This window comes from Littorina saxatilis, linkage group LG15 (genome assembly GCF_037325665.1).
Source record: "Littorina saxatilis isolate snail1 linkage group LG15, US_GU_Lsax_2.0, whole genome shotgun sequence".
Taxonomy (NCBI): domain Eukaryota; kingdom Metazoa; phylum Mollusca; class Gastropoda; order Littorinimorpha; family Littorinidae; genus Littorina; species Littorina saxatilis.
This window is the reverse complement of record NC_090259.1, coordinates 33698500-33725756: the sequence shown is the minus strand read 5'-3', so window position 1 is coordinate 33725756 and position 27257 is coordinate 33698500. Positions and strand designations below refer to the sequence as shown.

The 27257-nt window shown below is 42.3% G+C and overlaps 1 protein-coding gene and 2 long non-coding RNA genes across 4 annotated transcripts; 1 reads left to right on the top strand and 2 right to left on the bottom strand.

Annotated features, from left to right (window-relative positions):
• The first annotated feature begins 202 nt into the window (after positions 1–202).
• LOC138949132 (WD repeat-containing protein 5) lies at positions 203–26842 on the top strand. 2 transcript variants are annotated; one of them, XR_011450171.1, is made up of 15 exons: positions 203–335; positions 4403–4508; positions 14117–14213; positions 14879–14952; positions 15655–15744; positions 16133–16222; positions 17097–17180; positions 17560–17615; positions 17836–17882; positions 19028–19103; positions 20311–20344; positions 21443–21517; positions 22335–22422; positions 23043–23767; positions 23820–26842. XR_011450171.1 is itself a non-coding variant. In XM_070320890.1 (14 exons), the coding sequence occupies exons 2-14, from the start codon at positions 4413–4415 to the stop codon at positions 23141–23143; spliced, it is 1008 nt and encodes a 335-aa protein (XP_070176991.1). In that variant the 5' UTR covers positions 203–335; positions 4403–4412; the 3' UTR covers positions 23144–26842. The 2 variants fall into 2 exon arrangements, 1 of the variants encoding a protein (XP_070176991.1); XM_070320890.1 differs by having other exon boundaries at positions 23043–26842.
• Positions 5131–5802, bottom strand: LOC138949127 (uncharacterized). Its single transcript, XR_011450170.1, has 2 exons — positions 5337–5802; positions 5131–5167 (listed from the first exon to the last, which is right to left on the bottom strand). It is a non-coding gene; the product is annotated as an uncharacterized lncRNA (long non-coding RNA).
• LOC138948106 (uncharacterized) lies at positions 12200–12838 on the bottom strand. The gene is made up of 2 exons (XR_011449886.1): positions 12406–12838; positions 12200–12236 (listed from the first exon to the last, which is right to left on the bottom strand). It is a non-coding gene; the product is annotated as an uncharacterized lncRNA (long non-coding RNA).
• Positions 26843–27257: the final 415 nt, after the last annotated feature.

Sequence of the window (27257 nt, the reverse complement as noted above, 5' to 3'; positions counted from 1 at the left end):
GCAATGTGCGCTCTGATGCGATTGGTATGCAATGTCACGTGACGACAAAAAAACTCCGCATTTGTCCTGAAGAATACCTTATGTTATACGGTTAACGGACATAAAGTAAGCTTACTGGACAAAAGTCAGTTTTGTATAAAAGCATTTTTAATTACAGGCCAAGCTATAAAACATAAAAGTTTATTCGCGCATACTCTGGCGCGAAGAACACCACAATACTTCCGTCTTCATCTCATTACGCATGCGCAGTCGGTTTACATGTGCTTCCGCAGAATCCTTCAACTTACGCTCTGTTGAAAAGAGAGGAACGATCACAATAATTATTATATCGTTAGGTAGGTATTATTCCCCTTTCCAAAAATAACGTGAACATCTCATTAACCTCATTACTTGTCTGTGTCAGTAGATAAGTGGAAGTTGTTCATTTGACAATGCATCGACATTTATAAGTCCGTTTAGTCATTGTTTACAGTAGCCTCGAGAGGGCATACGTTGGGATGTCTACTCTCTTCTTCTTCCATTCACTCGGATCTGCATGTTATCGTTATGGCTGTCATCGGCTTTTAGAAACATTCACGCAAAGTCAGCGAGTCGTTGTTCTGATCATCTGTGTTTGGTTCGAAACATGTAAATGTAAGGTTGTTAAAATCGGAGTGGGATGCAACCTTTCAGAATTTCAGAATATTTTCGTCACGTCGTCAATTGCTGACTTTTAGTGACTAGCGCTCTTTAAGAGGACAAAGACGGAGAAAAAATCAAAAGTAACTGAGGATAGAAAAGACTTAAGCATAAAGGAAGTAGTCAAACGAAACAAAACGATCAAGGAGGAACTGAATATAACTGAGACCCTACTCTAACTTTGAAACAAAATAAGGAGTGGGGAGGAGTTAGAATGAGAGTTTGGAGAGCTCCCCTCTGAAAGATACCAGAGAGGGAGCCTCGGCAGCAGCTGCCGGGAGGGAATTCCACACGGGGATGGTACGCGGGAAGAAGCTGTATTTAAAATAGTTTGTACGGGCGGAAATTTGGCGAAGTTTAAGGTTGTGGTTGGATCGAGTTCTGCCAGTGCCAGGGGTGAGGTAGGGGTCTGGGGGGATATCTACCAGGTTGTTGATGATTTTGTGGAGCATTGTGAGTTGGGTCTTGGTGCGCCTACTTTCTAGGGTTTCCCATCCGAGTGACTGCAACATGGAACTGACACTACTTTCATAGCTATAATCGTGTGTCACATACCTTGCTGCCCTACGTTGAATCTGTTCTACCTTTTTGGTCATCTCTACGGTGTGCGGGTTCCAAACTGCACTACAATACTCTAAGTGTGGTCGTACGAGCGTGAAGTATGCGTTGGACTTGGTCTTCTTGTTGGTTGTGCGTAGGTTTCTTTTCAGGAATCCGAGAACGCCGTTTGCTTTCTTGGTAACACGGTCGATGTGGGACTTCCATGAAAGGTCACTACAGATATCTACACCTAAATACTTGGAGCTGGTTGTCTGCTCTAGTGTGAAACCTTTCAAAACATAGTCAAAGGTGGTTCTCTTGCGTGATCTGGAGCAAGTCAAAACACTACACTTCTGTGGGTGGAATTCCATACCCCAAGTCCTTTCCCACTGTGACAAGGTGTTTAAATCACTTTGAAGGAGTCTACAATCCTGTATGTCTCTAATTTCCCTGTAGACAATGCAATCATCTGCGAACAACCTGGTTTTAGAGATGAGTTTATCTGGGAGGTCGTTGATGAAGAGGAGAAACAAAAGGGGCCCCATTACTGTTCCTTGTGGCACTCCGCTCACTACTGGGACTTGGTCTGATGTTTCACCATCTACAACTACCTGTTGAGTTCTGCCTGATAAGAATGCGTCAATCCATTTGTGGGTGGTCCCCCTAATGCCGTAATGGTCTAATTTTGCCAGGAGTCGACGGTGTGGGACACGGTCGAACGCTTTAGAAAAGTCTAATATTACCATGTCTGTCCGTTTACCTAAATCTAAGCTAGCGGCCAGTTCATGTGTGAGAGTCAGAAGTTGAGTTTCGCAGCTGCGGCGTGCTCTGAAACCGTGTTGTGCGTCTGTTAGGATCTTGTGCTTTTCTAAATGGGCCATGGTGTTGCTGGTAATAACATGTTCCTGGAGCTTACAACATAAACTGGTGAGTGAAACTGGTCTGTAGTTGGCTGCGTCGTGCCTGCTTCCTTTCTTAAAAATGGGGGAGACGTTCGCTCGTCTCCAATCCTCGGGGACTGCCCCTTCTTCCAGTGATTTGTTGAAAATTACAGTTAAGAGTGGTGCAAGCTGGTGGGCGCACTCTTTGAGAACTCTAGCTGGAAGGCCATCAGGACCGGAAGCCTTGTGAGGGTTTATCTTCGCGAGAAGTTTGAAGACACCCTCTTCCGTGACCTTGATGTTGTCCATGGATGGATAAGGACATCCTTCGGGAGTGGGCAAGTCTCCTTGTAGATCTTCTTGTGTGAAAACTGACTGATACTGTGTGTTGAGTATGTTAGCTCTATCCTTTGCTGCTGAGAACAGCATGCCCCTAGCTGGGTCCCTCAGTGGAGAGACTCCAGTTGTGTCTCTGCGTAATGACTTAATGTAACTCCAGAATCTTTTCTGGTTACCGCCGTTGGCAGGGGCACCCTCTGCCACAGATGGTGGGTCAATCAAGTTGTTAATGTATGACCAGTAGGCGTGTCTAAGTTCTTTTTGGACTCTTGTCTTTAGCTTGGTGTATTGTGTTCTTGCGTCTGTGTTATTCTTGGCCTTTTTGTGCATGCGCTGTAACTTCTTGTTAAGGTTCCTAGCTTTTGGCGTGAGCCAGGGTCGGGCTGCCACGACACCGCTAATTCTCTTTGATGGAATGTACTTGCTCATGAGTGAGGTTAGCATATCCCTAAACCTAGTCCACGTTTCCTGAACTGATGATGTTTGTGTTTCCGCAATAAAGTCTTGTTTTTTGCTATCAATTTCCTGCCCCATAGCCTCAAAGTTTGCTTTACGAAACTGGAGAACGGTTTTTGGTGACCTTTTGATGTAGAATGGTCGTAGTCTGCTTTCGACCACTAGTGTCTCGTGATCGCCGATACCCGGGGTTATGTCAGTGTTGTTGACGAGTGTTGCGTTGTTAGTGAAGAATAAGTCAAGTATGTTTGAGGTGTCCTCAGTTATGCGTGTGGGCTGGTTATTGATCTGTTCGAGGTGGAAGTCTCCACAGATATTGATGAGTTCCCTGGATATTGTAGCGTGTGTAGCATTTGGTTTAAGTGATTCAGTCGGCCACTCCACATCAGGCAAGTTAAAGTCGCTTCCCAACATGCATGTGTTGGTGTCCATTATGCGAGTCTGCGACATTTCTTTTACATAATTTGCACTTAGGGGTGACGTTACATACTAAGGGAAGAGCGAACATTTGAGATTGGTTCGGTGTGATGGTGAACCTTGCAGTAAGTACACTGGGTTTGGTCTGGATACTACCAAGTACAGGAACCTGTCTGCTGACCACTTCATCAACCGCACAGTTGTAGAGCAACACTCAGTTTTGTCATACTTAATCAAAATGCACACAGAATGCGCACCCCACAAATTGATAACATCTGAATTGTATCTACCTTTTCGGCATCTGAGCAGCTCTCATACGATCTCTGCGAGGCATGCTCTTTTTACGTTTTGAAAATCGCGAGAAATCCAATCATTGGCAGATGCAGCTCTTGCGAGATAGTCGTACAACTTACTTTGATGAGAATTGACGTTTGCAAGAGCTTGGAATACTGACTGATAGGGTCTATTAGTATTATCCAAACAGATGATGACAATATATATTCAGTTTTACTGTGGCAGGGTTTAACCTAGGAGAAAAAGGCAATGGGACATTTGTCCCCCTCAACCAAATTTCGATGGGATATAGTCTAAGGCAAAAAGCACCAAAGAGGCCTGTACGCGTTTTGACTAAAGATTCAAAATGATGCAATATGGTGCCATCTGAGAATTAGCCACTATATCCTGTTATCTGTGTGTGTGTGTGTGTGATCCGATATAAAGTGTACATTTGGTGGCGCAGTGGTATGTAATCTCAATGCGCCCTTTGATGCACTGAAGGGAATTGTGATGGGACATTTTCAGATTTAATGCACCAATGGCGCAGGGCGCACTAGTAAATGAAACCCTGCTGTGGAATAACTGCTTTTTCCGTGGAATAACCAAATTTTGTCATCATCCCCCTCTTGACTTTTGGTTGTTTCCTTCATAACAAGGTGTGGTTGTGATACCTTGCCAACAGGTTGACATTCTTTATTTTTATGTTTTCTTGCAGGTGACCTTTCAACAGAGGGGTTTTTCTAGTTCTGTAGGCCTATTGATAGTAATTAGTATATTATATCGCTCTAGCAAGTATTTTTTATTCTGTGTTTCAGTCAAGAGGTGATGTCAGCAGAAGACAGTAAAGGGGCGGGAGATGCCTCCGAGTCCAAACACTCTGCACCTGCTTCTTCAGGGAGCAAGTCCTCGTCTTCATCTCAGGTACTGAACACGAGACATGCTATGCATTAGACTTCAGTCAATGTGTGTTGGGCTTTTCAACTTCCTGTATCTTTAGCACACTGTATGATGATTTTTATTTCACATCCAAGCATGTCGTTATCAAAAATGACTGAAAGTGAACGAACAGTACATTTTTTCTTTACTTAGTCAAATGTTGGCCAAATGATGACCAAATGATATGTTAACCTTTCCAGGAGAAAGAGTGATATGCTGTGAGTTTTGAGTGTTTGCACACTTGAGCTCTTCTTTTTAAAGGTAATTGCCCATTCTTATTATATGGGTCATTCTCAGAAATGGTGGTCCAAAGTGTTACATACAAAGTAAAAAATAAAGTGTCAAGAAATACAAAATAATTGTTTTTACTATGAAGTCTATTGTTTGCTATACATAATAATGCAAAAATTAGACAAAAAGAGTAATTGGTTGCTGAATAAGAGACGTTTTAAAGTGTATTTACGTGATGAATGTTGTAACATGGAAACCAAATTCCAACTTTAAACCACCTAAGCCTTCAATCCTTTGTGCATTTTTTATCAGTTCTGCAGTATTTTTGTGTTCTACCTGTCACTGCCTCTCGTCAAATGATTCAAAACAACGCTGGGACTGGTGTACTTTTATTTGTCAATAGCACCGTAAAACTGCAAGAGAATAAAAAGGTCATCAATACAAGACCCATGTTCACCAATGATAAAAGTTAGAGGAACAAGAAGCATGGTCACAAATCTTCCGACAAGACAATCATTTATAATGCTAAAACCATGAGAAAATAAAAGAAACATCGAAGCGCTATTACATAATTACTCATACCTCGTTGTCCAAGGAATCTAGAGGCAGAGAGAGTTCCATGAGTTCAGTGGCTTTCAGTGGGAGCGACCCAGTGTCGCTTTCATGAGGTTCTCTTGAGCGAAAGAACCCAAGATGGCTTACATTTACCGCTCAGCCGGAAACCCGCGCATGAATACAGAAAACTGTTACTTGAAACAATCCACCGAAAAACCATCGAAAAATCCCGAACCACAGCTACTCATCCATCAAAGGGCAAGTACACACATCAGTAAAAAATGTCCATAAAAGGTGGCAAATTAAGAGAAAGAACCCGGAAAGATGGAACTATATCGCGTTATAACTTAGGAGTAAAAAAAGGGTTTCCCGAAAGTGGTCAAGGGGAAAGAATCCATGCAAAGTTATAAAAAGTTAGTTACATTTAAGGGGTTGCTTCCCTTTAACTGCATGGCAGTTACACTCCCACCTGAATCATCTACTTTAACTTTAAGATGATTTAGAAGTCCAGGAATATCAAACAGGTAATAAAAGTTCGAGTTAGAACTATCGCTAGAGAACTTAGAAAAGGCTATTCACGTTCACTGGGTTAACTACTGAATGTTCAAGCAAAAAAGCTGTCCGTAGAAAGCTTAAAAAGGATATACAAGTCCAGCGGTTTGGCTAATCATTGTTCGAAATGTTCTTTGGGAGAAGAACAATAAGTTTGTGAACTGGTCTTTCCAGGTAGGACCTCTGGCGCAGAGGTTTTCCATGTTTATCAAGTTCAGAGGTTGCCATGAGTAGTTTCACCCTTCTGACACGTCCGTCATCGCCGGGAAAGGTTTTCACAACCCTGGCTGTTTTCCAGTCTGTCCTGCAGATCCCATCTTCTTGGAGTAGGACAATGTCACCTTCCCGGATATTGTCCTGCGTTTGTTGCCAGATGCTTCTGGTTTGCAGAGTTTGCAGGTATTCCTTCTTCCATCTGGTCCAGAAAGTGTCTGCAAGGTACTGCACTCGCCGCCATCGCTTCTTCAGGTACAGGTCTTCCTTCTCGAAGACTCCAGGAGGAGGAGGCATGACAATGCCAGGCTTCATGGTTAAGACATGGTTAGGCGTCAAGGGCAGTGGGCCGTCTGCTCTTTCAAGGTTTTCCACAGTCAATGGTCTGCTATTGACGATAGCCATCGCCTCGTACATCAGTGTTCTTAGGCAGGATGTGTCGAGTCTAGCAGCACAGTTGTCCAGAATGCCTGTAAGGACGTTGCGGATGTTGCGTATCTGTCTTTCCCAAATTCCACCCATGTGGCTGGATGATGGGGGGTTGAACTTGAATTCGCAGTCCAGCTCAAGCAATCGAAGTGCGACTGTTTTGTGGTCCAGCTCCTTCAGTTCTTCTTTTAGCTCATGTTTCGCCCCAATGAAGTTTGAGCCTTGGTCACAGCGTATCATTCGGACCTTGCCTCTGAGAGCGATGAAACATCTGAGGCCATTCAGAAATGCATCGGTTGTCATGTCATCGAGTACCTCAATGTGTACTGCTCTCATGGCCAAACATGTGATCAAAAGTCCGTATCGCTTGACTTCCTTACGGCCTTCCTTCACAGTGAAGGGTCCAAAACAGTCTATTCCACAGTAGGTGAATGGCGGAGATGGCTCTACTCTTTCCTTTGGGAGGTCAGCCATCTTTTGGCCTTTCGCCTTTCCACGATGTCTGATGCAGGCTGTGCACTTGTTGATAAGTGACGAGACAACTCTTCTGCATCCCAGGATCCAATATCCGGCAGAGCGGATTGCGTTTATTGTCAGGCTCCGACCTTGGTGGGCTGTCTTTTCATGTTGATGTGCAGTGATGAGGTGAGACACGTGGCTGTTTTTCGGCAGGATCAAGGGGTGTTTTACGCCATAGAGTTCTGAAGTCTTCTTGATTCTGCCTCCAACTCGCAGCAGGCCGTCTTCTTCAAGAAATGGGTCAAGCTGGCTGAGCGGGCTCGACTTCGACTTCAGATCACTGACGTCAAAGCTCTCTCTTTGGATACATTTGACAATGTTCTGTTCAGCTCTCTTCTTGGCTTCGACATCCGAGATCTCCTTTCCCCGTTTGCGTGCACAGCACATGACGATTCTGGCAACAGCTGTGACTGCGCGTCTGAGGCTGGAGAATCTCCTGATTCTCTCTTCAAAGGTAGTGAACTTTGCCCCTTGTGTAGTGTGGACTGTTGCGCTCTTGATTTCTTTGTCCTGAGGGTCCACTTCAATGTCTGCGTCATTCATTGTGATTTCCCTTTGCCAGAGAAAATCTGGTCCTTTTAGCCAGTTTGATGTGGACAACTCATCCACTGACAATCCACGAGAGGCATGGTCTGCTGGATTCTCTGATGTTGCAATGTAGTGCCACTGGTCAGGATTGGACCTTTGGCAAATCTGTTCCACTCTGTTCGCGACATACATGTGGAATCTTGTTGTCTTGTTTTTGATGTATCCCAAAACCACCTTTGAATCAGTCCAGAAGAAGTTAGTGATGTTTGGGTAGTCAAGTTCAGCATCCAGAAAAGCTGCCGTCTTCGCTGATAGTACAGCTGCCTGAAGTTCCAATCTTGGAACTGTTGTTGCCTTCAGTGGAGCTACTCGGGCCTTTGCCATGACAAGAGTGCAGTGTGCTTGGCCGTCGTCACTTCTCAGGCGCAAGTATGAGCACTGCCCGTAACCTTGCAGCGAGGCATCGGAGAAGTGGTGAAGTTCAACTCCGACTGGCGAGCTGATGTTCCCCAGGTAACATCTTGGGACTTTGAAGTCTGTGAGCTTTTGCAGGTCACTCATCCATTTCTCCCATTGTGGGCGGAGGTCTTCAGGGATAGGGTGGTCCCAACCAGCTCCGCCTCCACACATTTCTTGGAGAATCATCCTTCCCACTAGGACTACAGGTGCAATGAGGCCCAAGGGGTCGTAGATTGATGCTACAGTGGCCAAAATTCCACGTCGTGTCAGTGGGTTGTCCTTTGGGTTCAGCTTGAAGCAGAAGCTGTCTGATTCCATACACCACTGCAGCCCCAGGACGCTCTCAAGTGCGGTGGTACCAAGGTCCGTGTTTTTGTTGGCTTGAGCAGCACCCCCGCGCTCAGACTCTGGAACGCTGTTCACGACCTCATTGCTGTTTGAAACAATCTTGTGTAGCCTCAGACCGCCTTTTGAACAGATGAGCCTGGCCTTTTCGAGCAGATCAATGGCTGCTTCAGCTGTGGACTCTCCCTTCAGGCCATCGTCCACGTAGAAATCGTTCATGAGAAAATTTGCAGCCCTTTCTCCCAGGTGTTCGTGGTCTTTGGCAAGTCGCTTCAGTGCGAAATTGGCGCATCCAGGTGAGGACGATGCACCAAACAAGTGGACTTTCATGCGATAATCGACTGGAGCCTTGGAGAGGTCTCCATCCTCCCACCACAGAAACCGTAGATAGTCTTGGTGTCGTCTTTCCACCCGGAACTGGTGGTACATTTTCTCCACATCGCATGTGAAGGCGATGGGGCCTTGTCTGAATCTGCAAAGGACTCCCACCAGTGAGTTGACGAGGTCAGGGCCCTGAAGCAGATGATCGTTGATACAAGTCCCTTGGTATCGAGCGCTGCAGTCGAAGACTACTCTGACCTTTTCTGGCTTTTTGGGGTGGTATACTCCATGATGGGGGATATACCACTGAGTGTCGTTCATTTCATCACTTGGGACCTTCTCCGCATCCCCTCTGTCAATGATTTCCTTCATAAAGGCTGTGTAGTGTTGTAGGTACTGAGGTTTTCTTTCAAACTGCCGTTTTAGAGCCATGACTCTATGATAGGCTGCTTGTCGATTGTTGGGCAGCTTTGGCTTGCCATTTCTGAAGGGAAGTGGCATTTCATAATGTCCATCCTCTGTTTGATGAATGCCTTCTTCAAGTGTCTTCAGAAATTGTTTGTCTTCTTGGGACATCGTTTGGTCAGGTGGGCTCAGTTCCTGGAAGTCTTGCTCCATAATTTTCACGAGATCTGCCGTCGTGACCTCTTTAATGTGAGTCTTCTGCACATAGGTCACTGATCTCTCTGGGTGGTAAGCTGAGTGAGCAACTTCCCCTGTGATCACTCTATGTGAGGTTCCGATAGCATCGAAGCTTTCTGTGATGCCGCCGACGATGCTCCAACCAAGCTCTGTCTCAACTGCATATGGCTGATCATCGTCTCCAGTGACACAGTTCAATGGTGCCAGTGCTCTCGGGCAGTTATATCCAATCAACAGCCCAACGGCGCAGTCTTGTTTGGGAACCAAGACGTTCTCCAATCTGCTCAAATGTGGCCATCTGCCTGCCGTTTCTGGTGATGGAATGTGCTCATCGTCAAGCGGGATGTGATCTCTTGAGTAGGTGACAGGCAGGTGTATCGTCTTCTCCGAGTTGAAGCCTCTGACCCTCAAGTTTGAGTACTTCTGACATGCCACTGTGACGCTAGTGTCTGTCATCGTTGTCAGCTTCAAAGCAGCTGGTGTGGAGGAAGCCTGCAAGTCCCTTGCCACGGACTCCAGAACAAATGTAGAATCAGACATCGTATCTAGGAGTGCGTAGACCAGTATCTCCTGGTGTGGGTTTTCGTCTGTCGACAGAAACACTGGGACGGCCATTGACGTCAAGCTGCTCTCTGTATTTGAGAGAACCTTCCTGCATGATCCATTCTTTAGATCAGTTTGTTGAGTATCCTTCTGATCATCCCCTTTCATTTCCTTTGGAGGACGCTGGTGATTTGACGACCAGTTGTCGTCATGAAGGCTCGTAGGATGTTTCTTGCTGCACTTCTTGCAGTCACACCGTTTCGTGCAGTCCTTTGACATGTGCCCTGGTCTTAGGCACCCAAAGCACAGGCCTTCCTTTCTGACGAAATCCTTTCTTTCTGACATCTGCTTTCTCATAAAGTCTCTGCACTCATTCATTGAGTGATGTTGCCTTTTACAAAACAGGCAACTTGTCGAGGATGCAGACGTCTGGGTGTTCTCATTGTGGTTGTTGGAAACCATGTTGCCGTTCGTATTCAAGACTGTCTTCGGAGGCCGAGGTTGTTCATGATGCCTTTGGCTTTGTGGCCTTGGACCCGCTGGTAGAGGCTCAGCGGAGAGGACTGGGTCATTCACAATCTCAGATTCTTCGACAACAAATTGCGTGAATTCCTGGAACGTCGGGTATCTGGCCTTGTCTCGCTTGGTTGTTGCCGTTGTCCGATTCCATCTGTGGGCTATCCAATCTGGAAGCTTGGCTGTGATCTTTCTGATCTCACGCACGTCGTCGAGAATTTTCAGGTCAGGTACTTCGGCAGCTGCAGCTTGACACTGGAGAAGGAAGTCAGACAAGTTGCGAAGGCCCGCTTTATCCTTGTTAGCCACCTTAGGCCAGGCGTCCAGTTTGGTGCGGAAAGCTTCAGAAACGGCAAAAGGGTTGCCAAACCTCTTTTCCAGAATATCCCGTGCTTGCCTGTATGCATCGTCACTTCTGAGCATGAAAAAGCCACTGACGGCCTCCCTGGCCGGCCCACCTAGGTAGCGTTTCAAGTAGTGGATTTTGTCTGACGGTGCGATACCTCTATTCTCAATCAGTGAGGTGAATGAGAAAATCCAGTCAGGATAGTGAAGTGGATCGCCAGTGAAGATGGGTGGCTCTGGAATAGGCAATCGACTTGTGGTTATTGCCCTTGCTAGGGCATCTGCAAATTGTTCGGTAGTTTGGCTCCAAGGAGTAAACACTGGAGCATCATAGTTCAGGTTTGTTCTTTGTGCGTGAGTATCAGACTGATGCAAGGCCTGAGCTTCATGACGCAGGTTCGTTCCTTGTGAGCGATCACCAATCTGACGCAAAGCCTGAGCGTCGTGGCGCAGGTTTGTCTTTTGAGCACAATCATAAATCTGATGAGAGGCCTGTCTATGAGGCATGATGTTGTTCCAATCATCAATTTGATGCAAGGCCCGTCTGTGTGGCATAATGTCTTGTCTCTGTGGTGCAGTGTGGCTCCCTTGGCTTGATTGTGAACCACTGTTAGGCTCGTCAAGCACTTTCAGTCTTGCTTCCTCCATTTTCAACTGAGCCACAATTTTTTCTTCTTCTATTTCTCTTTTCATCTTTGCCATCGTTCTTTCTGTTTCCATTCTGCGTAGATTTTCTTCAAATTCAAGCTGTTCCAATTTTTCTTGTCTTTCTTTCTCAAGACGCTGTGACTGTAGCTTGGCTTGTAGAGCGGCAGCTTCAGCTGCGGCCAGAAGTCTCTGTGATGAAGTAGAAGAGGCCTTAGATCGCTTTGACGCATGAGAAACTACTGAGCGTACAGGATCATTCATGTGCTTTGTTGCAGTAACAATCTTGTTCATGGTTGAGACTGCCATATTTGCCACGTCGTTGAGCAAACCATCAGTGCTTTCTTCACCATCATCCAATTCATTTATCTTCTCAGCAGTTTCTCTCAGTAGGCTGATTCGGGATGTAATCGCTTGGCGCCTTGAAATCATATCTTCACAGTCCACAGTGCTCTGTTGTAGCAGACTGTCAGTGTCAGTAAGAAAGTCCAGCAACCCACAATGTTCAGAGTGAAAGGCTTGTAAAAGTAGTTCTTTCTTGTAGCTTCTGCCCTTTTCTGTCAGTTTTTGTTCCCTTGCAGAACGTCTGACGCTTTCTGAGTTCTCTTGTCCTTCGTTCATTTCAAGAGGGTTCAGATTTTCCTTTTCCATAATTTTGCCAGTCGATGTCTTCCAAGTTCTGGCCGGTTGTTGACCTATGTCGAAGGTCAATGGTTGAAAGGTCGCCTTTCTCTTCAGGCGCGTTTTCCTTTACTCTGGTAGCGAGTTCGTTTTACTCTGGGAACGAGTTTTACTGTCACTGCCTCTCGTCAAATGATTCAAAACAACGCTGGGACTGGTGTACTTTTATTTGTCAATAGCACCGTAAAACTGCAAGAGAATAAAAAGGTCATCAATACAAGACCCATGTTCACCAATGATAAAAGTTAGAGGAACAAGAAGCATGGTCACAAATCTTCCGACAAGACAATCATTTATAATGCTAAAACCATGAGAAAATAAAAGAAACATCGAAGCGCTATTACATAATTACTCATACCTCGTTGTCCAAGGAATCTAGAGGCAGAGAGAGTTCCATGAGTTCAGTGGCTTTCAGTGGGAGCGACCCAGTGTCGCTTTCATGAGGTTCTCTTGAGCGAAAGAACCCAAGATGGCTTACATTTACCGCTCAGCCGGAAACCCGCGCATGAATACAGAAAACTGTTACTTGAAACAATCCACCGAAAAACCATCGAAAAATCCCGAACCACAGCTACTCATCCATCAAAGGGCAAGTACACACATCAGTAAAAAATGTCCATAAAAGGTGGCAAATTAAGAGAAAGAACCCGGAAAGATGGAACTATATCGCGTTATAACTTAGGAGTAAAAAAAGGGTTTCCCGAAAGTGGTCAAGGGGAAAGAATCCATGCAAAGTTATAAAAAGTTAGTTACATTTAAGGGGTTGCTTCCCTTTAACTGCATGGCAGTTACACTACCCAACACATTCTAGTTATGAAAGGTAAGGACTTCAACTAATATTGGTTAAAAAATGACATTTGGAACTGAATAAGGTGAATGTCGCAACACAGAAACGAAATGCTTGAACCACTTTCGGTTCCTGTGCGACAGACATGAATCTGCACTGTTTGGCCTTTCCTGCCGGCAAAACCCGTCTGACCCAAAATAACTACACAAAACACAATTCGTCAGAGTTTGCTGTATTTGTTGAAAGTTCCTGTTGCGTTCAGATTACCCATTTTAAGTACTTGATGAATGTCGAACATCGACAATCAGAGGATACGAAAACTTCTTGGCTGCTTTGTTCCGCTAAACTTCGCGCTTTGAGAGACTGTTTGCACTCGATATCCTTCCGACACTACATTGTCGCCATCCGCGGTGTGTAAGTTTGTGACAAAGCTTTGCAGGCTCGACAATTAAGTAAAAACTATCTTCAGTAGGTCGGGAAACGACGCCATGAGTTTCAGCAAATGATATGATTCTGGTGTTTTCTGTGAATATTTGGCTGTGATTCAAAGGACTATTTTCTTGTTCGAACTTCCTGTGCGCCAAAGAGCTAAAAATAGCCGTGATGTGGCAAAGTCATGGAGCACATTGCTGTCCGATGTTCGCGCGTCGAGTCCGGATACGATGCGTTACAACATTCATAATTTTTTGTTCGAAGCCCGTAACTTCAAATTCAGCGTGAGTTTTTGCAAAGATGTGTTGCTACGTCCAAGACTGAACTCCTGACTGTCGATTGCAGTAATTTGTTCATGTTTGCATTTAGCCATGAGACTGAACATATTGTTGATCACGAAAGTCGTGTAACGCTTCGGCGATCCGGAAACGGCCGAACTTCGCAATTGAAAAGCACACAAAAACAGCACCGACGTATAGAAACCATTTTTATTGACATACAACAATGCTTTAATGTCTCAGGAATAGATTCAGATGAAAAAAGTCGTGGTAGAAATAATTTTAATTTACTTTTTCATGATTTCAAATGTGTCACCCCTACTCACTCTCACTGGACCACCATTTCTGAGAATGACCCATATATCTTATTATGGATGTGGCTGCTACCATAAGTTGAAGGTTGGCCGTTGTGTCATTGCACAGAACTTCGGCAAACGGAACAATAGAGTAACTCAGTGAGCTTGAATGTACAATGGCACCTGTGATCAGAGGACATTTTGGGGCCAGCTGAAAGTAAAAGTGTTGTTTTTGTGGTAGGTGTTCCTTCATGATGTGTACACTTTTTTTTTCAGAAACCCAATTACACACTCAAGTTTACACTGGCAGGACACACAAAGGCACTGTCTTCAGTCAAGTTCAGTCCTAGTGGAGAGTGGCTTGCTAGCTCATGTACGTTTATAGTCAGTTAAGTTGTTCTGTTGTCCTTGCCACCCTAGTACTTTACTTGCATTTGTGCACGTCTACAATACTGGAACCCGACAGTGGGGCATAGAAACTGTAACCTATGTCATTTGCTATCCTCTCAGCATTACACCCGTATGGAAAATGCTGACTTCTCATTTCATCTTTTCATTGGATGCACTGAAAGCAAAAACAGTAGAACATCAATTATGTGTTGTGGGTTTTTATGTACAGTGGAACCCCCCTTTTAAGACCTCCACCAATCTGAGAAAATCAGATCTTAAAAAGGAGTGAGACTTCAAATTGGGGTAAATTTACCGAGCTTATGAACAAAAAATATAAAAAGACAAGGTCTTAAAAGGGAGGAAGTCTTAACTTGGGGGTCTTAAAAAGGGCGGTTTCACTGTATATGTTAGAAGCTGAAAATTAATAACATGGGTTCTGAAGAAACATGTCCCCAGTTCTGTAAATCACTAAATGTCAACATTGGCAAGGTTTCAAAACTGATTAGAGAGAGAGACGTTTTGCGTTTTTCCTGGTCATCTTCTTGTAATTTTGGGATTGCCAGATCTGTATCCTTTGTCAGTGCTATTTACAAATCAGTATTTGGTCCCATTGTCAGAATAGATGATTCTGACCTCTTTGTATTACAGCGGCAGACAAATTAATCAAGATCTGGGGAGCCTACGACGGAAAGTTTGAAAAAACTATCAGTGGTCACAAGCTGGTGAGTCATTGATGAAGAAAATGAAGTCATTCTTTTCCAGCTGTTTTTCTCAGGGGTTTCTTGGAGTTTGTTAGTTTTAGATTTTAAAGTTTATGGGTTGGTAAAAGAATTGAATCTGTAAAAGCACTGTTATGAAGCAGAGCATTTTTTTAACAATTTTTAAGCTTTTGGTTAGTAGTGAATGGGTGTGTGCATGCATTTGTGTGTGTGTGTGTGTGTGTGTGTAACTTAGTAAACTACTAAAGAAGTGGAATGTGTTAAATTGTAGCCTAAAAGCCATTACAGTGGTACCTGTGATGAAAGGACACCCTTGGGATCATCCAACAGTGTCCCTACATTACAAGTGGCTTTTATAACAGGCACATTTTAACAGGTGTCCTCTAATTGGAGGGTCCTTACATCACAGGTACCACTGTAAACGTATTCACTCAGGGTGTTTGTTTTTGGTACCCTGTTTTGTTAGCACACCATTATTTATTCAACCTGGAAAGGTAAATAATTTTCAGTTTGTTACTTTTGAAGGCATCTTATACTATAACTTGTATCATAGTGTTGTGCTTTTGTGGGCGACTCTTTAGTGCTGCATGGCTGACACGTAACATGGTGCATCGTATCAAATCCAACTGTTGTGTGGTGCCCTGTTGATCATAGTGTAAGTACTGTTGAAGGTATCACATTCTGACAGCAAGTCTCATTCTGCAGGGTTTATCAGACGTGGCATGGTCCACAGACAGCAAACTTCTGTGCAGCGCCTCTGACGACAAAACACTCAAGATCTGGGAGTTCTCCACAGTAAGGTTTTTGCTTTCATAGCCAGTCAATATGGCGTATGTTGTGCCATTGCATTGTTTTGTTGCAGGTATGTGATGTGAAGAACCAGGGCTCCCACTTTCGAACAAAGTTGCGGATGTCAGAAATGTTGAAATGTGAAAATGTTATAATTAAATGTGTACAGATATATGTCAGATTGCATCATTTTGTGTGAAAGTTTCAAAATCGCCTGAAAATTGCCAGCGCTGTTTGAAATATGTCAATTTATTTATAAAGGAGATTTCTCAGTCACTGTGGCATTTTGTGAAAACTGAGTATAGTACTGTAGAGTATTACTTGCGACATTTGTTGTATAAAACATGAAGGCGTAGACACACTAGGTTTGACAGTTTGTGGTTATTTCTTGCAGGGCAAGTGCCTGAAGACGTTGAAAGGCCACAGTAACTATGTCTTCTGCTGCAACTTTAACCCTCAGTCAAACCTCATTGTCTCAGGCTCAGTAAGTATACATCTTGTTATTTTCCCCCCTTTTGTGTTCACTTTGCTACAGACTTTGTACAATGCATGCATGAAGAATTTACAAACAAAACAAAAGAAAATATTTTGTGCAAAGGTCTTCTTTAAATTGAACACGAAGTTGTCTTTGCGAAGTCTTTTTAAAGAAAATTCAGTGACGCAGCTTCGGGCAGCGGGCACGTTTAAAGGTTGTGCTTGTTTGGTTGGGTTTTTATTCTCAGATAGGTATTGAGTTAATTTGTATTTTTCTATACTTTTCATAAAGTCTTTTCCATTACTACACCATTGTACATGTCTTGTCAGCCCTTATGTAACACCAACTGAAGTTGCCCAAAGAAAAAAGGATAAGATTTTAAAAAAATAAAATAACGGGAAACTACCAGGCATGACAAAAAACATTGGTTCAGTAATAAAACGGTGCATGCAAGCTATGTTTTGGTAGACAGAGCATGTACTTATCTTCAACATAAAAATAGATGCTTTGTGGAAGTAACTCTGTTTTTTTTGCGCTGTGGCACAGTTATTTTCCTTGAAAGTGAGTTGGGATGCCAACACCAGGATAGCTTCACAGTGCATGATTTCAAAAGAAAAAGTCATCATATGGACTGGACACTGCAATTGAATTTTTCCTTTCAGCGACATGCACTTAAGAGCTCATTGCTAACGGTGACGCTATCTGTGTGTTGCATGTTGCCTCACCTTCAAGGAATAAAACATTTCCACAACGCATTAAAATCCAACATCCTCTGTTTGAAAAGCTGTTTATCTGAGTTTTTCTGAGAAGTCCTGAGTTTCTCGTCTTGAGATAATTAAGTGGTCTATGTCTGTTGAAACTGGTGTTGTTTTACTGACTTCAGTTTGATGAGAGTGTCCGTATCTGGGACGTCAAGACAGGGAAGTGTCTGAAAACGCTGCCAGCGCACTCGGACCCTGTCACAGCAGTGAGTACTTGAACTCCAATTGATTCTCCGCTGTTCCTGGTTTTCTTTCAACATTGCTAACAGTGGTGGCTGACATGATGAAGGGATGTAATATGACCAGCACTGTCGCTGCTTACCAACCCACCCATTTACCACCACCTCCACCCCATTATACTAACAGCAATGTCTTCTCTACTGTTCCTTCTTTCCCCCAAAATGCTTTGTTTGGACATTCATCTTTACACTAGGAGTTTGTCAGTAGAAACGGAGATTTTTCTCAGCAAATCTAAACACCAAAGAATTGTTTCTGTTGTCGTTGTGATGTTTGTTGTATTGATGAATGTGTTTATTGTTTTCCACTGCTTCTGCTAATCAGTTGTTCATTCGTCTGTTGTATCAGGTTCATTTCAACAGAGACGGCTCGCTCATTGTCTCCAGCAGTTACGATGGTTTATGGTGAGTCTGTTCAGTTTCTTTTTGTGTTTGAATGTAAAACATGAAGAAACTCATTTTGGATTAGGCAGTTTTCTGTTGTATTCTTTTGGCAGATTAACCCTCATTTTTTTGTTTAATGCTCTCTCCTAATGGCATTAAGAAAGCGCTATATTTGTGAAGCATGTTTGTCAATTTTTAACGAGCTAATTTTCATGTATTTTTTGGTTCTTGATTTTTGCAGTCGTATTTGGGACACAGCATCAGGGCAGTGTTTGAAAACTTTGATTGGTAAGTTTACTTTGCATTTGAATAAGCAGAGTTGTTAAGTTCATATTAACACATAAAGCAAAGAAACCTGGAGTTTTTGCCTGTACCTGTTGAAGAGATTTTTGACTGACATGCGAAGCAAAAGTGAGTCTATGTACTCACCCGAGTCGTCCGTCCGTCCGTCCGGAAAACTTTAACGTTGGATATTTCTTGGACACTATTCAGTCTATCAGTACCAAATTTGGCAAGATGGTGTATGATGACAAGGCCCCAAAAAACATACATAGCATCTTGACCTTGCTTCAAGGTCAAGGTCGCAGGGGCCATAAATGTTGTCTAAAAAACAGCTATTTTTCCCATTTTTCCCATTTTCTCTGAAGTTTTTGAGATTGAATACCTCACCTATATATGATATATAGGGCAAAGTAAGCCCCATCTTTTGATACCAGTTTGGTTTACCTTGCTTCAAGGTCAAGGTCACAGGAGCTCTTCAAAGTTGGATTGTATACATATTTTGAAGTGACCTTGACCCTGAACTATGGAAGATAACTGTTTCAAACTTAAAAATTATGTGGGGCACATGTTATGCTTTCATCATGAGACACATTTGGTCACATATGATCAAGGTCAAGGTCACTTTGACCCTTATGAAATGTGACCAAAATAAGGTAGTGAACCACTAAAAGTTACCATATCTCATGGTAGAAAGAGCCAATAAGCACCATTGTACTTCCTATGTCTTGAATTAACAGCTTTGTGTTGCATGACCTTGGGTCAAGGTCACATGTATTTTGGTAGGAAAAATGTGTAAAGCAGTTCTTAGTGTATGATGTCATTGCTAGGTTTAGTTATTTGACCTTGACCCTGAAGGTCAAGGTCACGTAAAGGTCAAGGTCAAGCATGTGAGTCGTATGGGCTTTGCCCTTCTTGTTGTTCTTACAAATACAAAAAATGAGAAAAGACTCAGTAAAGAAAGCATAACACCCAATCACACACATACACTCACACATACACTCACAAACACACACACCTTCAAAGATATAGAGCCATAGCAAGTTTTTGTAGCGTATCAAGAACATGATTGCCTGTTTACAAGTTCAATTGTTATGAAGTTTTGTTTTGAAATGTACATTTAGTAATAAACAAAATTGTTTCTTGTTTGACAGATGATGACAACCCACCAGTGTCTTTCGTCAAGTTTTCTCCCAACGGAAAATATATTCTGGCAGCTACACTTGACAAGTAAGTCACAAAGCAAGCCATGCTAGGGGCATGCAACTCATTGTGAAAGCCTCAAATCTACTGATGCCAATAGTTCTCGGCTTTTGTTAAGATGGACAGAAGGCTGCCGGAAGGTTACACACAAGTGACAATCTTTAATGTTGCAAATTGGTCGAAACTGAGTCCTAGTCAAGGAAATACCTTTGGACTGTGAATGGATTGGTAAACTTTTATTATGCATAGCTGTTGTTCAATCAAATCAATGTGTCTTCAATTTGTGATTCACTTCATTTGTGTATACATGTACTTGTATTTAATTACTGGGATGCTAAATGTCCACCTTATTCATGATTTCTGGATTGGAAAAAAGTTCAAAAATTGATTTCTGGTTTGGCTCTCAGACATGTTTCATAACTTTCAGCAACGTATGTTTAAGTTTGGGGCTCTGGGGATTTCGAATTCAGGTTTGGACTTAATGTGCCCCCCAAACAACCCTGTAATAAATTAAAATGACTATTCATTGCTTAGGCTATGGTGCATAAAGCCATGTGGCTTTGCAGATGTGGAAAACACCTTGTGAGGGTTTGTGCTCCCCGCTTCAGTGCAGCAGTGAATAGAGCAAAGAAATACAGCCTTTGCCATTAAAAACGCGACAAACGATCGACGGAGGTTTTTATGTTACTGGTTATAGCAAGCACCTGTGGTTTAGACTTCGTCAAAAACAAAAAAAACCTGCACGGAAAACTCATGCAAGAAGACACATAAAACACGTGGCGTTTCATTGAGTACAAAATTGAAACGAAAAAGCTGGAGTTATGAATGGGTTATAGTGTCGAGAACTGCACGTGTTTTCCATTATCGGTACTTACAGCTTCAAATCAACACAAGTTGTGGCCGAAGCAACCGACAGTGGCATTGACAGTAATAAAGGTCACGGGTTTTGAGTGAATGAAACGTTTTACTGAATTAAACGCCACGTGTTATACGCGTCTTCTGACATGAGTTTTCCATGCACTTTTTTGTTTTTGATGTCTAAACCACAGGTGCTTGCTATAACAAGTAACATAAAAACCGCCGTAGATCGTTTGTCGCGTTTTTAATGGCAAAGGCTATACTTGCTTGATTTTGCCAGAACTGCATATGATCGGGTAAACTTAAGTTACGCCCATTCACATTCCTAAATGTCAGTGCTTTCACTTTTTGATTGAATATTCTTGCTATGTTTCAGCACATTGAAACTGTGGGACTACTCAAAAGGAAAGGTAAACTAAACATCTACTCTTAAAGTTTTTGTGTAGTAAAAATGCTATCTTTTCCTTTGCAATCTATTTCACCAGAAAACTCTGTTTTTGAGTCACTTGAGAAAAAGTGACTCTATGTAATCGGTCAGTGTTAGTCTGTCCGGCCGGCCGTCCGGCCGGCCGTCCGGCCGGCCGTCCGTAGACACCACCTTAACGTTGGACTTTTCTCGGAAACTATCAAAGCGATCGGGCTCATATTTTGTTTAGTCGTGACCTCCAATGACCTCTACACTTTAACGATGGTTTCGTTGACCTTTGACCTTTTTCAAGGTCACAGGTCAGCGTCAAAGGAAAAATTAGACATTTTATATCTTTGACAAAGTTCATCGGATGTGATTGAAACTTTGTAGGATTATTCTTTACATCAAAGTATTTACATCTGTAGCCTTTTACGAACGTTATCAGAAAAACAAGGGAGATAACTAGCCTTTTCTGTTCGGCAACACACAACTTAACGTTGGGCTTTTCTCGGAAACTATAAAAGTGACCGGGCTCAAATTTTATGTGAACGTGACTCATTGTGTTGTGAATAGCAATTTCTTCCTGTCCATCTGATGCCTCATATAATATTCAGAACTGCGAAAGTGACTCGATCGAGCGTTTGCTCTTCTTGTTATTTTGGTTGTAGTTGAAACGCCAAAAAATGGATAACCATGAACAGATCAGCTTTCTGGTGTAAAGTACAAGCATTAGAATTTGTTGTATTTCTGTATTTGGTTATAAACAGTTTTGATTTCTTGTCTTGCCTCTGCAAAGGAACACTCCGTCTGGGGGCAGGGTAGCTCAATTGGTAGAGCACTGTACTTGTGATCTTAGGGTCACCGGTTCGAATTCAGGCCATAACAAACATGGGTTAGAGTGGGATTTTTTTTTAATGAATTTTGAAAGTTTCATATTTTCAACTGCGTGGAAAGCAACCAGGGTTTTGATTGTTGGTATCCCTCCAAGAGGAAGAATGATTTCCTCACGTTGAAAAGCCTGGACAGATGTTTGGTGGTGAAATATGTTTGCTTTCGTGAAAAAACAATGTACCTTTAACAACAAGGACTTTTGTTTCAGTGTTTGAAGACATACGTGGGACACAGAAACGAAAAGTACTGCATCTTTGCCAACTTCTCTGTCACGGGTGGCAAGGTAAGTCTGCCCAAGGCACAGTTCTGTTGGTGGGTAACCAAACATGAACATCTTCAGGCGTTTGGCTGAATTCATTTATTTGAGCTCCTTGGATACAATTTCAAACCAATTTCTCTGATTCATGCCCTAATTTTCTTCTTTCTTTATTTTATTTATTTTTTTTTATTTTTTTTTGGGGGGGGGGGGGGGGGGGGGGGGGTCATGGTTGACTTTCAGACCTTGTTCTGCATCCCAGTGAGATGCTGAGGTGTGACTAGGTACCTATAGATGGGGTTGGCTAACCTAATACAGTACAAAACTTTAATAATATCTCACATTAGGATAAATTTGTGTTGTGTCTGACAAGGACTGAAGGAGGCAATTGAGCGTCGTGAACATATAATAATACTGCAGTTCAGGTTTCAAATGGAATCAAAACAGGTAGGGCTGACCAGTTAATGATTTTATTTTGTCATAAAAATCCGGTCAAAATAATGGAATTTTGGGGATTATGCACTCTGTCACTACATCTTGCCGCCTCTGTATGAACTAGGACTAGAGGCGACTGGAGTTGGGGTTTTTTTTTGGGGGGGGGTTGATCCAAACTGTTGTTTATAAGTCCCTCTTTTGTTTAGGTGATGTTTAAAATAGAAGGTTGTTAAACAATTTCTTGTTAATGCATGCACACAGATAATAACACTCATGAGTGTAAAATACAAATGCTACCAAATCCTTTCATTAGTTGGGTGTACCTACCAGTGGATCACTGTTTGTGTGCTTGTGTTTGTGTATCTGGACATGACTTAATCCCTAAAATGCCATGGATTTATGTTCACAGTGGATCGTGTCTGGGTCAGAAGACAACATGGTGTACATCTGGAATTTGCAGACCAAGGAAATTGTACAGAAACTGCAAGGACACACAGGTATGGTTAACCAGTGTTTTGTTCAAGAAATTGAATGTCCTACCACGGAAGTACCACTGAGAAGTATTTTTTTCTCTCATAATTTGTGTAAATTACGGGTAGTTTGATGTATCCTATATGCATTCTCACTGCGAGGCATGCATCACACCCTTTGTTCCAAGTATGTGCAAAAGATGTGAACTTTCATGAAGTAGATGTGACGTTTTGTGGAAAAGATTAGAAGTATTGTTGGGAGTGAGATTTGCGGGCAGAAATTATTATAAGTGTGAACCACGAAGGCTTTTATACTATTTGTAGCTTTTCTTCTAAAAATAGAGAAACATATCTGTGTGTGTGGATGTGTATTCATTATGTATCTACTGGCCGTATAAAATTTCATCTCACACGGCATCACTGCAGAGCGCCTAGAACTGTACCCACGGAATATGCGCGATATAAGACTCATTGATTGATTGATTGATTGATGTATGAGCATGTTTGTTTTGAGACAGAGAGAGAGAGAAAGTGTTGTTACTCCATTCTTCTTTGTGGTTATTTCATTTGGTTTGTGCATTGTCCCCTTTGCATTTTGTCCAGGAATAATAGAGAGAATACTAATACCAGGCTCTTTTTCTTTTCAGATGTTGTGCTGTGCTGTGCCTGCCATCCTACAGAAAACATCATCGCCTCCGCCGCTTTGGAAAACGACAAAACCATCAAATTGTGGCGAAGCGACATCTAGCGTCTGCCTGTGTTGAGCATCTCATCTCATATTCACAGGACAGTTTCACCCCTCATCAACATGTATGTTTTACACTGCAAGTAGCTGTTTGGAATGCCTGAGGAAGAGAAGGAAAATTCCTGGATGTATTTAAAACCATTAGAGAACAAACTCAAGTGGTGAAAAACGTTCACGCAATTGTTGTTGTCTTGGACTGCTATGTTGCTTTGAAGTGCAACAGATCATGTTGAGCTGTGTTGAAGTATATTTCTTCTCGAGGAAGGATCGACAGACCTGCCCGCTTCTATGATTTTACTACAGTAAATGATCATCTACTACGGGCGCTACATAATGTTTTGGAGAGTTTGTTTTTACTTGTTCGTTGTCGTTGAATCTAAATTGACTTACAGCAAGCCTTCAGATGGTCATATGCGATTGACTAGGCTCTAAACTTCAGTAACTAACTGGCTGATATTGTGTGTGAGTGGTGTTTTTATTCTAAGAAACATACATTTGTGAGCATTTGTGTTGCCTGTAGCAGTTATTTTTAAGAAACGGGTTTTAGCTGCTGCTGGAAACAGCGCTTGACTGAAAACGGCGCAGCACAGTTTCACCCCTTATCAACATGTATGTTTAACACTGCAAGTAGCTGTTTGGAAAATGGTTGAAAACGACGTTAAACACCAAATAAAGAAAGAAAGCTGTTTGGAATGCCTGAGGAAGAGAACACTGGAATCAATGCTACCAAGGAATCATTTTACAGGTGGGCAGGTCTGGAAGGATCACCTGTGTTCATGTCAGCTCATTTGGGCATCGTTGTCGACTGACGATATTTCACATTGGCTTGACAGCAAGGCACCTGAGGAACACCGGCTCAAAGTAATTGAGTCCAGCAGCGTGAGCTTTCCTAACTCTGCCATTAGTACTCATGGACAGGTGTGGTTGGAAACAGTTTCAGGTCTGGATATTTATGCTCCACTGGTGTGAGAGATCATGTTCAGCGCGACAGATCTGTTCAGGCTTTTAAACACGATACGTGCATCCTTTACATCCACTAAACGCTTGCCAACATTCTATAGCCTGGCTACTGCCTGCAGACCTGCCACTTGTTACACTTTCAGCGTAGCATGCTACGTTTTCAGACAAATTGCTACGCTGTTATGCCAAGCTTAAAATTGCTACACTCAAACAAATAATGACGAGAATGCAACCGTTCCCTTTTTGAGTCACTTGAGAAAAAGTGACTCTATGTAATCGGTCAGTGTTAGTCTGTCCGGCCGGCCGTCCGTAGACACCACCTTAACGTTGGACTTTTCTCGGAAACTATCAAAGCGATCGGGCTCATATTTTGTTTAGTCGTGACCTCCAATGACCTCTACACTTTAACGATGGTTTCGTTGACCTTTGACCTTTTTCAAGGTCACAGGTCAGCGTCAAAGGAAAAATTAGACATTTTATATCTTTTCTCGGAAACTATCAAAGCGATCGGGCTCATATTTTGTTTAGTCGTGACCTCCAATGACCTCTACACTTTAACGATGGTTTCGTTGACCTTTGACCTTTTTCAAGGTCACAGGTCAGCGTCAAAGGAAAAATTAGACATTTTATATCTTTGACAAAGTTCATCGGATGTGATTGAAACTTTGTAGGATTATTCTTTACATCAAAGTATTTACATCTGTAGCCTTTTACGAACGTTATCAGAAAAACAAGGGAGATAACTAGCCTTTTCTGTTCGGCAACACACAACTTAACGTTGGGCTTTTCTCGGAAACTATAAAAGTGACCGGGCTCAAATTTTATGTGAACGTGACTCATTGTGTTGTGAATAGCAATTTCTTCCTGTCCATCTGATGCCTCATATAATATTCAGAACTGCGAAAGTGACTCGATCGAGCGTTTGCTCTTCTTGTTCTTGTGCGTTCTGGTACTCATTTCTGCTTCCTTCTCCGTTTATCAGTCAGAATATGGATCAAAAAACAATATCTACACTGAAAAGTGGCACTGGAGTCTCTCTAATGGTCATCATTATGTTCCTGCTTTCTATTTCTAATAAAAACTTTTTAAATGTATATATATATTATTGCGCGAGATATCAAAAATGCAGATGTGCGAATACATTTTAGACAATGCAATACTTTAACATCATTTGCGACGCTGAAAATTCAAAACAAATCAAGTGAAAGGATGATCTTATTCCAGGTGAAAGCCTGTACAGATCCATGGTGTGAACATGAACGTGTTCAGGTAGGGACGGTTCCTCAGGGGTGTACATTTGGTATTACGTGCTGCCGTAGGTATCATATGATCTCATGAAAGGCAAGCTCAATATGCAGTTCAGGTAATACTTTTTATTACAGTTGTTTCAGCAATGATTGTTATAACTGTGTCATGTTCTGACAAGATAACTGTGTTGGATGGAAAACATGACAAGCAAGATTGTGAGAAAACAGGCGCAGTTACAAGTATTTTGGAAAAGCAGTTGACTGTTGTTTATAATTTGTCATTGCAGCTGCACAATGTGGCGGTCATCAGTGGAGTCTCCAGAGCCATTATAAGGTCATTCATAACAATAAGAATTAGAAATTACTTTGTATTGGCAACTCAGAAACAACTATAAGTGTTTGTTTTGCAGAGGGAGTTAACTTCACTATTTTTATTTTATAAGTTTAATGGCTCTGGGCGCAGTCAAACCTGTTGGTTTTAGGTATCCATTGGATAAGTTTCATATTCCACACAAAAACAAAACTTTTTTATTGGTGCATGTGGAGATGTATGCAGGCCAGATTCCCTTTGCACTAGCTCGTGTGTGTGTGTGTCCCCCAATGTCTGTCTCTCCCTTATCTTTTCCATATTTGTTGATATGGCAGTATTCTGCAATACAGAGGATCCCCCCTTTTATGACCTAAAAATCTTAGAAATCCAGGTCTGAAACGGAGAGGAGTCTTAAAATAGAGTTAAAATTATACTAAATTACATCACGAACAGAGAATCTAACAAAAAGGTTCAAAAAGAGGGGAGGTCGTAAAAGGGACTACACACCTTAGTTATTTAATTACTGTGGTTGGCAACATTTCTTCTACGAAATCTCCAGGTGCTAGTCCAGTTATTGACAGAAAGAATCACGTAAAGATTTTCCTGAGTTATCCAAAAGGGACTGCTGCTATGTTTGCTGAAATGTAAAATTGTGGTCTGCCATATTTACTGACCCTGCCAGTGTTTAGATTTACATCTTAAGTTTACATACACATGTAGACACATTCGCAAAAGTCGAGGAGAGGTTTCTCTTGCATGTAACAAAGTACATTTGAAACTTATTTGTTGTCACACCTCAAAAAAAAAGAAAAGGAATAGAAACATGACACATTCCTAATTTTATTCATACCTGAAGTTGTTTCAGATCAATATCAGTAGTTTAAGTTATGATACATTGTGATAATTTTCAGTTTTTGTATGTTCCAACGTAACGGGTTTGGAACTGGAAGTTCTTAAGTCATTCTATTTAGCTTATGAAAATTGAAAGGTTTGGATCAAGCAGCCACTTTTTCAAAGCAAGACAGGCACACTGCGAAAGGCTAAATTTTACGGCAGATGATTTTGTTTCTCCTCACTCAGAGAAGAGCGACATCAACATCATTTGAGTTACAATGTAGTTCTAAACATTATTTCGTATTTGACCTGTACATATAAATTGACGATGCAATAAAAGTTGTAACACTGCTTCTGTATCTCAGAAAGAGCAAAAGAAAGAATGTGTATGACTGTGTGTGTGTTTGCTTGCCTATCTTAAACCTGAAGAGTAGTGATTAAACTACATGCAATTAATTGACTTTTGAGAGAAAGAGGCGGACACAATGAAGGTCTGGGTCATTCTGCCACAAGTGCCGATGGCTGATACCACCTAAACACGCATACACTTCTGACTTGTGCATCTCATCTTAAGTCGGGGTAAACCCCAGGAACATGCCTCTAATGGCTTTGCGGTAAGGGTGTAAAACTTGAATTTCTCCATCAAGGTTTCAGTCCAACTTCAGCCATAGAGTGCATGAAAGAATCTTTCAAAGTGGCTTGCTTTCGACAGAAGTGACAGGCCCTATTGTTTGCAGTACGACCGAGCACTTGAGACAACTGCTCT

Excerpts from the sequence above, each read along its gene's own strand:
- LOC138949132 (XM_070320890.1), top strand. The coding sequence starts at position 4,413 with ATGTCAGCAGAAGACAGTAAAGGGGCGGGAGATGCCTCCGAGTCCAAA. Across the intron at positions 20,345-21,442 it reads GGGACTACTCAAAAGGAAAG|TGTTTGAAGACATACGTGGG; the intron begins GTAAACTAAACA and ends CTTTTGTTTCAG. Across the intron at positions 22,423-23,042 it reads GAAACTGCAAGGACACACAG|ATGTTGTGCTGTGCTGTGCC; the intron begins GTATGGTTAACC and ends TTTTCTTTTCAG.